The 17,215-nt window shown below is 34.3% G+C and overlaps 1 protein-coding gene across 1 annotated transcript; it reads left to right on the top strand.

Moving 5' to 3' along the window:
* Window positions 1-1,480: 1,480 nt before the first annotated feature.
* LOC110823481 (DNAse I-like superfamily protein) lies at window positions 1,481-16,445 on the top strand. Its single transcript, XM_022053873.2, has 14 exons — window positions 1,481-1,910; window positions 2,336-2,499; window positions 3,582-3,647; window positions 3,749-3,801; window positions 4,249-4,330; window positions 5,149-5,195; window positions 5,353-5,440; window positions 5,978-6,070; window positions 6,166-6,198; window positions 6,310-6,407; window positions 7,084-7,216; window positions 15,443-15,528; window positions 15,597-15,681; window positions 15,944-16,445. Exons 1-14 carry the CDS (start codon window positions 1,592-1,594, stop codon window positions 16,013-16,015), a joined length of 1,419 nt encoding a protein of 472 aa, XP_021909565.1. The 5' UTR covers window positions 1,481-1,591; the 3' UTR covers window positions 16,016-16,445.
* Window positions 16,446-17,215: the final 770 nt, after the last annotated feature.

Genomic DNA, 17,215 nt, shown 5'->3' on the forward strand with positions numbered 1-17,215 from the left:
GGGACGACCCGTTTCACCCTCATACAGGACAGGGTATTGAGGTTTGTAGTTTTGGTGCCCATACCGGACGGGGTATGGGGACGGCCATGGAATCTAATTACAAGTGTTAAGGGTTCACGGGTAGCGGGACCCCTATGAATCCCCATGGATACTAGTAGGCTGGTAAAAGATGAAAAAATATGTTGTGTAATGATTGAATTACAAAAGGCGTGATAAGTATTATGTTATACAGTTTATATAATTTCATGATGATGATAATATTATTGCTTTCGTATATTGTTTTATGAATTTCACCGAGGTAAGTGGATGATAAAGGTTTTATTATTGATAAAAGGATTTGTGGTAAATTATGCTCCATTGATCTTTTTGTGTTTTCTACCCACCTTTACCTCCGTGACGGTGAGATATCGTGATGTCTTTACTGGGCTAGTGTAGCTCATTCCTTATTTAATCATTTCAAATCAGGAAGACATTGTTCCCGAGCCTGTTCCGCAGGAAAACGACGAAGGGGACGCCTAAAGACTCCATAGTCATATTCATAGCTTTTACTTTCGAGTTTCTCTTTTAGTTAGTTTGATCTTTTATATTTTGAGCACGTTTTTGGTTTTAGTGTAAGGGATGTTAAACGAAATTTTGACTTCGCTTCCGCATTTGACATTTTTAATACACATATTTCATTTTAAATTTCCGGAGCCGTTACATATATATTATAGAAATAAAAATAAAAACGTAGTTAATGAAAAATATATCGTAAAATAAGAAGTGAACCTACGCATAAATAACTTTATTTGATGCAAATAAATTACCTTATATAGGTATACGATCAATGTAAATAAAAATTGTAATTTTTTATTATCTGTTACTGATTTTTTTATATTAATCAAGTCATTATTCTCTTATTATCTACTATTTACTTATTCACTAACCAACCTTTGTTTCTTTATTCTCTACTACTAACTTTTTAGTAACCAAATTATATTTTTTCATTTTCTGTCGACTAAGAGATCTTCAACAATTTTTTAAATAATAGGAACTAAAATCAAATACTTAAAAGCACTTAAAATAACTAATGACTTAATAGTAATAAACAATAAATTCAGTTAAATAAAGATCACATGCTGGTTTGTGTTATAATTTTGACAAAGTATATATAATTTATATTTATAATAAATTTATCTAAAAATTTATATTTATAAATTATTTTAAAAATATATATTCGTAATTATAGTTTTAATATAATCATATTCATTTCTAATAAAGATGAATGGTTAGATGTTAATAAATAATATGTAATTTATGCAGCCTACAAGTTAAATATTACTAATTATATAATTATGCATAATAGTCAAATAATTATACATGTATAATATATAAATTTTATCTTTTTATTTGATTTAATATATACGATATTAACATAATCTTCTAATTGAAATTAAATTAAACATAATTAAATTAATATATTTAATTTACACCGGTGCGGACACCCACCCATCCACTTGCCACCTGGTTTTGAAAACAGTTACTCCTGCCAACCGGGAACCGAAAAATTTGATCAAAAAACGCGCCGCCTCACGGCCCATATTCCGGCGACATGAGAGTACGCCACCGCCGACAACAGCCGGAGAAAAACTCACCCGCCACCACTAAGCGCAAACATTCCTCCATCTCTGAGCAATCTCGGGAAGATGATACTAAAGCAAAGAAGCGAACGTTAGCCCATCGACGGAAAGAAACTATAACCCTACAACCGGACCCGTACCCGACCCTTAATTGTTCGAACAAATTCGAGCCTATCCGTTGCTGTTCTTCCTCATTCCGAGGGCACAAGGGGCTGAAGAAAAAGAAGTCGCGTCCTATCGATGGATTTCGCCAGTGGGTCTTCTCTTCCCGGGATTTCTCATATCGCAAAGGTATCTGATTTAGTATGGAAACTCATTCCGAGGTTTGAACTGTTTTATATCTTCATTATCTGTAGAATTCTTAAGAGCTTTATGGCTTTGTATAGGAAAGTTCATGTCGCTTAACGTTTAGCATTGAACTTCTTTTTTTGTTTTGCGAATTTTCGAAGTTCTCTTTTCTTCGGCCCATCATTAAATGATAAAGCATTAATTAATTTATTCTCGAATAGTTTTTTTTCTTGTGGAGAAGATGGTTCTGTGTATTTTTTATTAGATTGATGATAAACAAGGTCCTTCTAAGTTGATTGTTGGATCATTTAACATGTCAAGCATTACTCTCTTCATATAAGATTAGGTGGAATTAGCAATGTCTTTTTTTTTTTTTTTTTGAGATAAAAGTGAAGAAAATTGGCTTAATTACCTCTTTTATTCTGCAGATAAAGTTGTTGTTGCTTCGTATAACATACTTGGTGTTGAAAATGCATCAAAACATCCGGACTTGTACTTTAATGTCCCACCCAAATTCTTGGAATGGGATACAAGGAAACACCTCATATGTAAGGAGATGAATCATTACACAGCAAATGTGCTGTGTTTTCAGGCAAGTTTGAGAATACTCATTTAATCCGGTAACAATAAAAGATTTTTTAGATTATAGGAAGGAATTTGTTTCTTTGTGGGCAGGTCACGGGAGTCTTTTAGTTGATCATAACAAGCACAATGTATCCCCCTTGAAATATCTGTGTTATTTCTTGTTCATGGCTTCAACTGTTTAAACTAAAGGATTGCAATTTTCATGAGTCCTTTGTTTATAATGTACCTAAGATCAAGTATGTTTAGATATTTATATTGACGAATGTTATCGTGGGCTGGTTTTTTGAGTGGATATTTCACAATTCAAATTTAATAGCCTTTGTAGCTGCAGTTATTTATATTTTTCACCTTATAATGGCTCAACTTGTTTCTCTTTGTGTTGGTATTTTGCTATAAATTGGGATTGAAAAATTTTCAATACATGACATCTGTTATTTACTTATCCACCATACATCAGCATGTCATTACAAGTTTTCTAACATGAGGCTTTTGCACATCCTCAACATTCAATGGTGCATGTCCTAAAGAAGAAAGATCATACTAGAATGGTTTTTTCAAAAAATGTGAGGGATATATGTTGGAGAGATTAGTGCCAATATGATACACATGCATAGACACCTATATTCTATGATAGTATAATCTTTTTTTTTACTCGTACATCTATCAATATCACTAGCCAGATGGAAGCTCAACATGGAACTGACTTTTGTTTTTTCTGCATTAAATATGATATATATATCAATTCCATTAGCCAATGATTGCTTAATAAATGATATTTGGTACTGATGATGGGGTGCTACTGTGAAGCTTCAGAGGCTTCATATCTCACTAGAATTTTATAACGTTTCATAGTAATTATGTAACTTTGTGTAATTGCTGACATTGTGTAGTAACCACATAAAGACACAATATTAGGTGATTACTATACAAAGTTGCAGGTACCATGAAATATTAGAAATTTAACACAGAGATATAATGCCTTTGGAGCACCATGGCATCTCCCAATAGGCCACTATATTATTCATGACGTGCAACATACAACAATGTTCCTTTATTGAGTTGCATTCTCAGTCATTCACACGGATGCAGGAGGTTGATCGCTTCCAAGATTTAGATGATCTTCTTCAAAAAGATGGCTTCAGAGGTGTTTTCAAGGTACATGTAATTTCTTTTTTCCACCTATCAACTTGGTCAAGCCTTTTAATTATCAAGTGGTAATTTGTTAATCCTGCTCATTGAGTTATCTTCTACTCCAGGGTCGCACGGGTGAAGCCTGTGATGGTTGTGCTATATTCTGGAAAGATAAGCTGTAAGGTTTCTCGTGTCGTTTAGAGAATTAAATGCATATTACTCACTGCAATTTCTAATGATTAAATTTTGTAGTTCTTGCATCTCTCCTTGCTTGGGTTTAGAAGTAATTCCCTTTACAATTCCTGCTAGTTTTCTTGATAGACCTTTCCTAGTTACCTTGAAACCGGGAAGAAAAATTTGTGTTCCTCTCTCCTGTGCTATTGGCTAAATGAATTGCGTGGATCTTAGGCATTTGATATCATTTTTCGTAACATGAGGTTTCAACATGATGCCCTGTGAATAATATACTTCTCTTACCAGAATATATTAGCATGACCCTATTGGCTAAATTTGATCTCTTGGGACTGCAACAGATTGTTTGACTAGGCTTGTGTTTTAATTTCCACTCAAAATTTTTATCTTTATTTCCAATATTCAGTTTTAGCAAGGTACATGTTATACGCAGGTTTACTCTACTATATCAAGAAAACATTGAGTTCCGGAGTTTTGGCCTTCGTGACAATGTCGCACAACTTTGCATTTTAGAGGTATGCAGAGGTTCAAATTGCTTTGGGACTATTTTTTTTTTTCCTTCTTAACATTCTATCTCCAGCGAGGAAGTAATGCAAACACTACATCCACTAGGTAAAAATGCATTCCTTGTTAACATCCTATACCCTTGCAATTTGTCAATTTGATATATTTGTAGTTACTAACAATTCATTTATTCAATTTAGAAGCTAAGCTGTTAATCTTATTCTGGAATTTTTTTTGAGTTTTTGTGCTGACACTAGCAAGTTTTGCTGATGCAAATGTTATATATTAAGTAATGAGCTGATTAGCTGGTGCCTAATGTTTAAATCTACCTGATTTTTAGCAGTTTGGAACTATAGTGTGCAACAATGATACTGAAAATTATTGCAAGTAGAAATGAACTGATATTGGGAGTAGAAGAATGGTTTTTGTGTGGTAAGAGCGTAAGCATGGATTTTATGGTCATGCTTCTTTTTGGTTAATCTTGTGTGGTCAGTTCATCAGCTGCAACTATATAATTATGCAATCTTTTGTTCCAACAAATCCTTGATTGTCACTGTCAATCTTGTATCCTTCCTTTTCCATAGGTTATTGCACAAGTTGTTTTTCGAAGACTTTCCTGGTCTTGTTTTGAGAAAATATGTTTTATCTTTTGGTTTAATATATTTTTAAACAATCTAACTTTTCCCTGATTGATTGAGACGTTTTCATATTGTTCAGGTAAAATATACAGATATATCTTGTCATGGAAGGAGATATCATAGTGATTTTTACTTCTAATTTGTTTGTGCATTCACCTATTTCACCTATTTCATCCCTTTATCTTCAACAGATGAACCAGGAGCAATCAGAGTCTGAGTTATGTTTGCAAGTCCCGAAGTAAATTTTTCTTTCAATTGCTCATGATGAGCAACTTTGACTTTTTTGTTAGTTTATGGTTGAAGGAAAAACTAATCTAGGTTGTAATTTATCCAGTTATCTGTGTTAGTGATAATACAGCTCGATTGATCACACTTACATATGTTCGCATGTATAGGAAATCACACACTCAAAGTAGGAGCATATTGGTTGGGAACATACATGTCCTCTTCAACCCAAATCGTGGAGACATCAAGTTGGGCCAGGTATTAATTACTCACAAGTTCCTAAAGTTGGAAAGATTCTCTCAGTATAAAGTCATTTGGTCTCTTCAAAGCTTTGCTAAAACGTTTGATCCTATGGGATTATTTTGCTGAGGATCTTTAACTTTCATTGGTTTATTTATAGTTTGTATGCCCTCTTTCACATTGGTTTTCTTTAGGACTGCACTTAGTTCTTCGTGTAGAGAAAAATGCATGTGCGAAGAACTTTAGACTTTGTTTGCTACATGAAGATATTTTTTTAGTTTTTATTATTTATTGAATTTACATCTTTTTCCTACATGTAGACGTATAAGTTAATTAATGGTTTGAAAAAAAAAAGAGTGGAAATGAACTTTAAAAATTTCAAAATGTTGCTTTTAGTGTTTTAAAATTTTTCTTTTTGTACTTATTACTTCATAAACACACTTCAAAGTGCGTTTTTAAACACGTTGTATAAGCACATGAATTTTGAAAATGGAAACAATAAAATACTTAATCAATTCACCAGTGCTAATATAATTTTGATATGTCAAACTCTAGGTCAGATTGTTTCTCCAAAAAGCTTACAAGCTTTCAGAAGAATGGGGAAACATCCCTGTGATACTTGCTGGGGATCTAAATAGCATTCCACAGGTGAGGTTTGCAATTTAATTAATTACAGTAAACGTTTGCTGTACCTGAAAATTTTGCTTTTAGCATTATTGCTAATCTACACACGTCATTCGCAGAGCGCAATATATCAGTTTGTCGTATCATCTGAGGTGAGTACTTACTCAATTATAGAGTCAAGTAGCTCTGTTTTTTTGCCCATATGCCTCTCTGTATTCTACTTTTTTTCATCTTTTATTTACATTGCTGCTTGAACTGCACAGTTGGACATCCGTCTCCATGATCGTAGAAAAATTTCAGGGCAGATTGAATGTCCCCCAAGATTTAATCATTTAAGATCTGAAAATATAAACGCAGCTTGGTAATTTTTCCCCATTTAATTTCTGGTGTCAGTTGGATTTGAATGCTAAGTTTCAATTCAAGTAACATTTATTCAAGTTAACATAGTAATTAAATATCAGTCATGCATGGATAACCAAAACTAGCATAGACATTGTTGAAGTGATGTTGGAACATATAAAGATCTATCCTATCCATGGATGTGGTCCCTGCATGAGGTTGCTTTTTGATAGTCTAAATTAGAGTATCAGCTTTACATATGATAGGAGCTCAGTTTGTTTGAATTCTATTCTACTCTCATTTAATTTCTATATTTAATTGTTTAATATATTGGCTATAGTTACAATTTATATATTTGATATATTTAACTAAATATAACTGAGGTCATATTTCAACTCTACAATTATGGAACTATATGCCCACTTTTCAATAGAAGAATCACAAACACATATAAGTTGAATTGGACATATGATTGACATGGAATTATAATACTATTTTTATTCAATCATTTCATCTATGTTGTGTTCTCGTTTCCTATTTGACTCCTAAATTTTTTAAGGATTAACTGTATAATGCTTTATAAAGCAGGACAATATGAGCTTTCATATGGTTTCAGCAGCCTTCTTAATTATCAGAAGATTGTGTCAAATCTCTGGTAGACGTGCAATCTTTTAGTTCATTGGTTATGTTTGTTGCAGTTCTTGGAAGTCTGCTTCAAGACCATGGATATATAGATGGAGTAATGAAGAAATAAGGCTTGCAACTGGTAGTGAAGGAGCCACTCATGTTCGGCACCAATTAAAGCTTCATAGTGCATATCTTGGAATTCCTGTAAGTCTTTTGGTGCCTCTTGTGCATTTATAGTATTTATTCTTGTTTATAACTGCTCAGAGACACTGTAATCTTCTTTGTTAAAAGTAAAAGCTGCGAGATCAGTCTAGCACGTTTGTAGTTTCATATGATACCGGTGCTATTTTATTGTTTTTAATATAGCAGGATATACTTTATATTTGTTTTAAACTTATTTTATTCTCATTCAATTTCTAGATCTTAGATATGTAATATATAAAGATAATTACTTAACTTACCCCTGTACTATCACATTTTATTCAAAATAGCCTTTTGTAGTATTTTTTTTGTTCAAATAGAACTTAAACTTTGAAAGACTATTACAAATCAGCTCGCCTTGGTCGCTGCCGTTAGTCATTAGATGCCATTTACATCAACTCCACGTCACTTCTCTTTTTGCTTAAAAGCCGCCACATGGTTGCGGATGGTATGTAATATATAATACATACAATTCTATTTTTTAATAGAATAATATTTGAATTATTAAAAATAAAAAGAATTAAAACCTAATTTCTTTCTTTCTTCGGAACACTTAGAAACTAAAATCTAACTCTTCCTCTTTGTTCAAACCTGAATCCCAAGCCTAAAAAAAATCGACCCGAATGGTGGTTATTCAGCTATTGCCATGGATATAGTGAGAGGTATTAGCTTCCATCACAATTGTTGCGATCCTTCAACAATTCACCGTGATACCAAGCCTAGCAACTTTGCCATATGCTAATTTCACAATTGTCGCGAAACTGAAATTGCTGTGGTGGATTGCGGTCGCGTCCGGGGAGGAAGAGATTCCACGGACTTTGACAATGGTCCCAACATATGAGGCGGCAACAGTCACTACTCCTAGGAGGGAAATTGTGCTTGTAGTACAAAATGCAAACTAATAGCGGAGAAGATGTGGGGGGAGAGGATTGGGGACTTGATTGAAGAAGAAAATTCAAGATGGGTCTTATGAAATATTTAGTGGATTAGTACCATGCTTGGGGTCACTTTTGATGGATTAGATGAGCAGGCTATAGAGCTGTTTAAAGAGATTGGGAAAAGAAGGAAGGAGAAGACGAGAGGTGTGGCACTAAAGGCAAAAGTGAAAAATAAATAGGGGTGGAGTGCTCCAGAATTGAGGAGGCTGCAGACTACCATTAATTATGATGACATGAAGAAAGGAGATAGGAAGGAGAGGGGGTGTTGCATGAGGCTTGAATATGTTTGATCGCATCATTTTTTTGGAATGTAAGGGGCATAATTGACCACAAGAAGAGACAAGTAATTAGGAGTTGCATGAGTAGATGAAATCTTGATGTAATTTTCTTGCAGAAATCCAAAATGGACATTATTTTTGATGGGATTATCCAGATTCTTTGAAAGACCGAGGAAATAGGTGAAAAAGCCTTCCAACTAAACGAGATTTTAAGGTGTTAGATAGAATATTACAGAATATTCCCTATATATAATAATAGGATTATCTTTCTAAATATGTAAACGTAATTAGAAAAAAAATAATTAGAGTGATTTATGTTGGTTATCATATAGGAATCCGTATACATGTATATATATCCTAACTTTCATTTCAATAAAGACATAAGAATTATTCATTATTTTTTCTTTCCTAACCCTTTACATGGTATCAGAGCTAGGGTTAGGGTTAGAGTTAGGGTTAGGGTTTTAGGGGTTAGATTATATCAGATCAAAATGAGGGTTGAACACCCATTCCCAGTGCCGGAGAAAGTCGACTAGTGATCTCCGGCTAGTTCAGAGTGCGGCCAGCACGGTGGTCTACGTGGGAGAAGCCGAGACGGCGGTTTGCGCAGCGGTTTAAGGCTGTGTGCGTCGGGTTTGCCGGAGGAGGGTATTTTTGTGCGTTTTGTTTTCCCGTTCGAGGACAAAAGCTATTGAGGAGCTTGGCCGGCCGGTTCTGTGCATGAAACCAGAAGGCCGGAGAAGAGAAAACTGCCATGAAGCAGATTGCGTGATAGCAAGCTTTTGGAAGTTTTCTGGTGCGATTCGAGGTGTTTTCGCGAGCCCTTTATGGATTTTGGTTGTCCGGTGGGGTTTGTGGTGATTGCTGGTTGAAAGGAGGCATTTTGGTGATTTCCGGCGGCGACACGTGGCATTTCGGTGGCGGCGCGTGGCATTCTAGCGGCGGCACGTGAACTCCGGTGGCAGCGTGTGTTGTGGCACATGAGCTCCGGTGGTTGATAAAGAGGTTCTGGTAAGATTGTTGACAGTCGTGCATGAAGAGATACTCTGTTTTTTCAGATTTTCTGATATATTTGCAATGTTTTTCAGATATCTCTGACTGTTGAGTTTTGGGTATTCTAAGTGGCATATTTTAATTCATGAATTGAAATAAATGATAATAGTCTGCTATTACTGCAGTAAATAAGGACATATAAAACGATATTGTAAGAAATTGTAGAATTTTAATCGAATGACACGGACCACTAATATTGTTGTTGTTAGTGGTAGTTCATCCTCTAAGAAAACTGTTATTATTTCAGCTGATAAATATGCTAAATTCACTCAGTATCGAGAATTTTTAAATAAATTTTCTGCTTTTACTGAATTAGAGGAAAAATATCTTATTTTCTCCTCAAACAAATGGGTGATTAATTCTGGTGCTATAGATCACATGATAAGATAATTTTAATATTTTTTTTAGTTTTCAACCACAAAAAGCACATTTTCCTTTAATTATTGCTGATGGGTCGACATATAATATTGCGGGTTCAGAGAACAGAAAACTAACGTCATTTATTACTATGTCATTTGTATTAAGTTTATCTAAACTCGCCTTCAATCTGATCTTTGTAAGTAAGTTTACTAAATATTTGAATTGTTGTATTACAATTTTTCTTTATTACTGTGTTCTTCGAGATTTTATGACGAAGCAGATTATTGGTAAAAGAATATATCAAGTGGTCTTGACATTCTTTGATACTTGGTTACCTTGATTAATTGTCTGCTTTAGTATTATCTCTCCATTTGAAACATATTATCAATTGGGACATCCATCTTTATCTGTGGTGAAAAAGTTATGTTCTCAGTTTCATGATGTACTCTCACTGGATTGTGAGTCATGTCGGTTTACAAAGCAGCATCGTAGTCTATCAAGTTCAAGGGTCAATAGATGAGCTGAGTCTATCTTTGAATTAGTTCATTATGATGTTTGGGGTCCCTGTTCTATTTCGTCCAAAACTGGGTTCAAGTATTTCGTTACTTTTGTGAATGATTTTTCTCGAATGATTTGGATATATTTTATAAAAAATCATTCGGAAATATTTTTTCATTTTTGTACTTTTTGTACTGAAGTCAAGACGCAATTCAATGTTTCTGTGTATGTATTGAGGAGTAATAATGCCAAAATATATATGTCAGATTTATTTCAGAACTATATGACACAACATAGGATCCCTCACCAATTCTTGTGTGTTGATACACCATCTCAAAATGGGGTTGCTGAGAGAAAGAACATGCATTTACTTAAGACAGTTCGAGCTCTCTTGTTCCAAACACAAGTCCCTAAGCAATTACGGGCTGATGTCGTTTCTAAAGTTTGTTTCTTGATTAATCGTATGACATCTACAGTACTTGATGGGGATGTTCCTTATAATCTTCTTTTTCCAAACAAGTCTTTATTTTTGGTGCAAGATAAGATATTTGGTAGCACCTGCTATGTTCGAGATGTGTTATCTACCGTGACAAAATTGGACCCAAAAGTCTTGAAATGTATATTTTTGGGATATTCTCGCCTCCAGAAAGGATACAAGTGTGGCTCTCTATATCTCAATAAGTATTTGGTATCAATTGATGTGGTTTTTTCAGATAATATATCGTTTTTTTCCTCATCGTCCAAGTTTACAAGTCAGGAGGCGGACAACGAGTGACTCATCTATAGTTTCACATCAGGTGTCTTTACTAGGCAAACAAATAAAAGTATTCCTCCAAATGATATGCCTTTAGCTCCACTTGAGCAAGTTGATGATAGTGTTCGTGTGCCTCTGATCCAAGTAGCACCGTTAATTGTCTATGTTTATTTCAAAAGACAACAAACTAATGATACATGTCCTGTACCAGATTCGTCGTCATCTGATTCTGCTTCGCAAAACGTTGATCTTTCTATTAGTTTTTGTAAAGGTAAACATCAGTGCACCATCCCTACACCAACTTATCCAAGTGCTAATTTTATATCATATGACCATCTGTCTCCCTTGTCGAGTGCTTTAATTACTTATATAGATTCAATTTCTATACTCAAAATAGTTAAGAAGGTTTTGAATCACCCTGGTTGGCGTAATGTTATGTTTGAGGAGATAAATGTTTTTGATGATAATCATACCTGGAATCTGGTAGATTTATGCAAAGGAAAAAAGGCTATAGGGTGCAAATGGATATTTGCAATTAAAGTGAATTCAGGTGGTTATGTGGCAAGATTTAAAACTCGACTGGTAGCAAAAGGCTATGCTTATATTTATGGGGTGGACTATTCTGATTCATTCTCTCTAGTGGCCAAGTTTACCTCTGCCCGTTTATTCATATCTATTACAATCTTGATATTGGCCCTTACACTAGTTGGATATTAACAATGCATTTCTTTATGGAAATCTCTTAGAAAAAGTGTATATAGAGCAACCACTTGGCTTTGTTACTCAGGGTGAGTACGGAAAAATCTATCATTTGAAGAAATCTTTGTGTGGTTTGAAACAGAGTCCCCGTGCGTGGTTTAACAATTTTAATGAGGTAGTATGAGAGTTCGGATTGAAGAAGAGTAAGTGTGATTATTCAGTTTTTTTATAAACAATCAACAGTTGATATTATATTTTTTGTTGTTTATGTTTATAATATTGTGATTACAAGAGATGACCATGTAGGAATATGCTCTCTCACATTATTCTTGCATACCAAGTTCAACGCCAACGATTTGAGATAGCTAAAATACTTTTTAGAGATTGAAATAACAAGTAAGGAAGGGATTCTGTTATCTTAGAGAAAGTATATACTTGATCTACTTGCAGAAATAGGAAAACTGGGAGTTAAGTCATGCAATACACCAATGGTACCAAATGTATATCTTACAAAAAGATGATGGTGATCCCCTTGATGACCCAAAGAAATACACGCGACTAGTTGGGAAATTGAATTATGTCATTGTGACTCGTCCAGATATAGCATACTTTATCAGTGTTGTCAGTTAGTTTATGTCAGCACCTACAATCAAACATTGGGAGACTTTGAAACAGATTTCGTATTATTTAAAAGGTGCCCCGGGGTTTGGCATAGTGTTTAAAAATTATGGACATACTCACATCGAATGTTTTACAAATGTTACTTGGGCTGGATCTAAAATTTATAGGAGGTTTACTACGGGTTATTGTGTTTTTGTTAGCGGGAATCTTATATCGTGGAAACGTAAGAAACAAACAGTTGTATCTTATTCAAGTTTAGAGTCTGAATATAGAACTATGACATAGTCCACATGTGAAATCTTATGGATATATTATTTGTTAGATGAAGTGGGCTTGAAACCCACATCTCCTACAAAACTCTGAATGGAATACTGGTTATGTGAAAACAGGAGAATAATTTGGTGATATATTCACAAAACCTCTGAATACAATACGGATTGAGTGTCTTTGAAACAAGTTGGACATGATTAACATTTATACCCCAACTTGAGGGAGAGTGTTAGAATATTATAGAATATTTTCTATATATAATAATATAATTATTTTTTGAAATATGTAAACGTAATTAGGAAGAAAATAGTTAGGATAATTTATGTTGGTTATCATATATGAATCCGTTTACATGTATATATATATCAACTTTTATTACAATAAAAATATAAGAATTATTCAATATTTTTTCTTTCTTAACCCTTTATATGAGGGAATCTTAGTTTTATGGATGAAGGGGTTTTTAAATGTGAGGAAGTTTTGGTGGGTGAATGCTCTATTTCTTGCTTGTTTGAAGTCTGTAGAACTTGGCGGAAATGAGTGTTCACTGCTGTCTACAACAGAGGCGAACTGACGGAAAGAGGATTGCTGTGGAAGAACTTGGAGGGCTGTAGACAAAAATGGGATTGCATGTGGGTGGTAGGAGGGGATTTAAATATGGTATTTTACAGACATGAGAGCTCCTGTGAGCGTTTCTCGTGGGTCTATATTAAAGAATTTAAGGAAACCATGGACAGACTTGATTTAATGAATTTACCTCTCATGGATTGTAAATAGACTTAGACCAATCAGAGACTCAACCCAGTGTGTGCTATAATTGATAAATTTTTTGTATCGGTTCCTTGTCAACTATGAACAATGGGTATAATGCCAAAAACTTCTTCAGCGGACCATCTCTGATCAATTCCCATTTTCCTTGTTTCTGTCAGAATCAAGTGGAATCTTTGTCTATTCTGATTTGAGGATAAATGGTTGAAAGGTAATGGTTTCTGCGATAAGGTTAATAATTGGTAGAGTGGGCAACAGTGGATGGTAAGACCAGGTTTGAAGTAACTAAAAAGATGAAGATAGTGAAAAGCAGAAATCAAAAAGTGGAGCAAGGAGGAGAGGAGTGAAGGTATGTATACCCAATCTCTGCTTCAAGAGATTGAGACAATTGATAAGAAAGAAGGTGAAGGTGATTTGTCTATGGAAGACTTGGCTTGCAAGGATTCTTTAAAAGTGAACTGGCAAACATATTATAAATGGAGGAGACGTCTTGGAGATAGAAATCAAGAGTTCGGTAGATAAAGGAGGGGAACAGGAACACAAAGTATGTCTATAGTATGGCAAATCATCATAAGTAAAATAATCATGTGGAAAAGATGAGGATTGACTATCAGGTAATGAACAGCTGAGGTAAGGGATTCAAGATTTCTTCTGCAGTCTATATCGTTAGGAATTTTGTTGGAGGCTCAAGTTGGATGGTATCAATTTTTGAGTCTTGGATGAGATTAACAAACTATCACCTGAAAGAGAAGATTTCAAGATGTCTGGTGATACTGATGAATTAATAAATTGTACCATACTTTTTATTTTTTTAAAAAAACCAAGATGAAGATTGGGGATTTCAGACTAATGAGAGCGAAGAGCGAGGATGTAAGTGTTGTGGAGGAGGAAAGGAAGTAAGGAAGGTGTGGAAGATAATGGCTCGATTTTGGTTGAGACATGGTGTGGTGACTGGATATGTTGTTGATTGGTTGCTGGACAATTGCATGATTAGGGTAGTTGATTTGGAGGTGTTGGCGAAGACAGTTGCCAGGGTCTCACCAGAGTTGGGTTGGAGAAGGGAAGTATATCCGATGGCTGTTTTGATAAGTTTAGTATTGACGGTGGCAAAAGATTTGATTCCTAATAGTGGGCCAGTGGTGGGTTCAAGGAGAGTTTGTGGAGGTGAGTCTGAATCAAGCAGAGTGAAAGACTATGTGATGGAGTGGATGGCAAATGAGATAAACGAACGGTTTGCATCTACTAGTTCTGCAGATAATGGGTGGCTGACCTCAAAGCTTCAACAGAAGGAAAAAATTAGAAAGAAAGATAAGAATAGGAAGCCAAGGGAATTGTGAAAGAAGAGTTGGCCGAAGAATTCACCAAGAGAAAGAAGAAAAGAATGCTGAAAAGGAACAAAGCTGCCGTTTGATCTGCAATTTGGGTTCAGTTTTTTAAACTCGGGAGGTTTAGGTTGAAAGAGGAATAGAGTGAGGATTTTACTTTTTAAGTGTTTTGAGAGAGAGAAAGAAATTAGATTTTTTTTTATTTTTCAATTATTTGCATATAATTTTATAAAAGAAAATATGTATATGTCAAATATAACATGTTACAAGGCATCCACGTGGTAGTCATGTGGGCATCGTCTAAGCAAAAAAATTGAGTTACGTGACCATGTTGCATTGATATAACCGGCAGTGACAGAGAGACCAATTTGAATAGTTCTTGAAAGTTCGAGATCTATTTGAGTAAAAAAAATTAGAGGGATTAATTTGAACAAAATAAAATAGTACATTGGTGAATTAGAAATTTTTGTCGATATGTAAAAGTTAGTTATAATTTATACATTTAGTGCATAATTGATTCAACATAATGCATTCTATATAATCATATTTGTATTTTTACATGTTAATGAACAAATCACACCCAAGTTATAGTGGATGTGGAATTACAATGTTATTCTTATTTAAATTTCTGTTATACTTGAACTGCATTCTCATTAAATTTTCAGGGGAGCAGTCGAACAAGAGATAATCATGGGGAGCCCTTGGCAACATCATATCATTCAAAGTTTATGGGAACTGTTGATTATATCTGGTAATAACGAGAACAATTCAAAAACTATCGTCAAAATTATTTATTACTAATCTCATTCCTTGACACAGGCATACAGAAGATCTTGTTCCTGTTAGAGTTCTTGAAACCTTATCCATGGATGTTTTGAGAAAAAGCAGAGGCCTTCCTTGTGAGGTACCTTGTGTCTTATGAAAATTACCAAGCTTAATCCTACGCTTTATGAAATCTAATTTTTAGGAGTATCTTTGGAATGAATAATTTATTTTTGTAATGTTCATTTGGAAATTGATCAATTTAGATCTTTTTGTATCTTCCCATGTTTCTTGAAATCCATTGCTGCTTTTGTCCTTTGCAATATCTCAATTATCAGATAAACAGATGTCTTTTCTTTTTTTAATGTTCAATTTTCTTATATAATGCTTATTTTATTTTGTAGAAATGGGGTAGCGATCATCTTGCTCTTGTATGCGAACTGGCATTTGCAGATGATATCAGTAGTCAGACCTGAATGACCGGATAATTGACTTCGAGTTCAAATCTTTTAGCAAGGAGTAAACACTTTTTATGGCTGTCTCCTTGGGGTCAAAATGTTATGGCAAATTTTCTATTGCCATACATGTTGAGCACTATTTGTCAGGCAATGAAGTAATTATCCGATAACAAGTCTGCAATCAGACTCCTGCTCAGGAAAAGCTCGTCGTCTGTAAGAATCTAGCCAAGTTTTATGTTTAATTATAAAATGATTTCTTCTTTGGTCATAAGGAAACAAGATCAATTACCACCAGTTTCCCTATTAAGATGAAGCATTGTGAAGTAAGATTATAGTATATGGTAGCCGGAGTATATAGAATTACCAAGAATTTTAGTCTCGTTATCTCCATACCCGGATGTAGCCTGATAAAATTACCATACTAATCATCCATTTTCTGTCGTACAAATGATAATATCATGGAGTAGGGTAAGGGAGCTAGTCTTCTGGATTCCCATTATTAGAATGTTAACCGGATAGGTATTATTGTGGAAAATCTAGTAAAATTTCTTTGTTAATCAAACTATTTAGAAACAGTATGATATAAAGCCATTTGGGCAACACCAATGACCAAATCATCCAGCTTGCTAAAAAACATCATGATTAATGTTAATAGATGCATTCATGCAATTTCAGTGGCCTTCAAGTCATGATCATCACAATTGATTGATTAATTTCTTCAGCTACATGGTTCTGAAGACGAAGAGATACATGGTTATGGTTTAAGAAGTAAGTTTTTCGGGTTTTAGAGAAAGAGAGAAAAAGAGAGAGAAATAGAGGAGTTTGAGAGAGATAGAAAGAGAAACCAAGACGAAGAGATAGAGAATCAAAGAGAAAAACATAGAAAATTTGAGAGAGATTTTGAAAATATTTTTCAAATGATTCATTTATTGATTATTCAAGCTTGAAATGGAGAAGTTAAATATAAAAAAAAATTCATAAATATTTCATTCAAATCGCCAAATGTCATTATGGAATACTGGAAAAATCGTCGTTGAAAAGATATCCAGTTGGGATTGCTGCATGGAAAAGAAAAGATGAAGAGTCGACAATTTAGCGCTCAGGATCATTTTTTTTTTTACAACCCTACTTCCAATTTTATTATGACAAAAAAGCAAAACTACCCCTGGTTTGATATTGCATTTGCGACGGTATAAAATATTATTACAGTAGTGACAA

This window comes from Carica papaya, chromosome 9 (assembly GCF_054855325.1).
Source record: "Carica papaya isolate Zhongbai chromosome 9, ASM5485532v1, whole genome shotgun sequence".
Lineage (NCBI taxonomy): Eukaryota > Viridiplantae > Streptophyta > Magnoliopsida > Brassicales > Caricaceae > Carica > Carica papaya.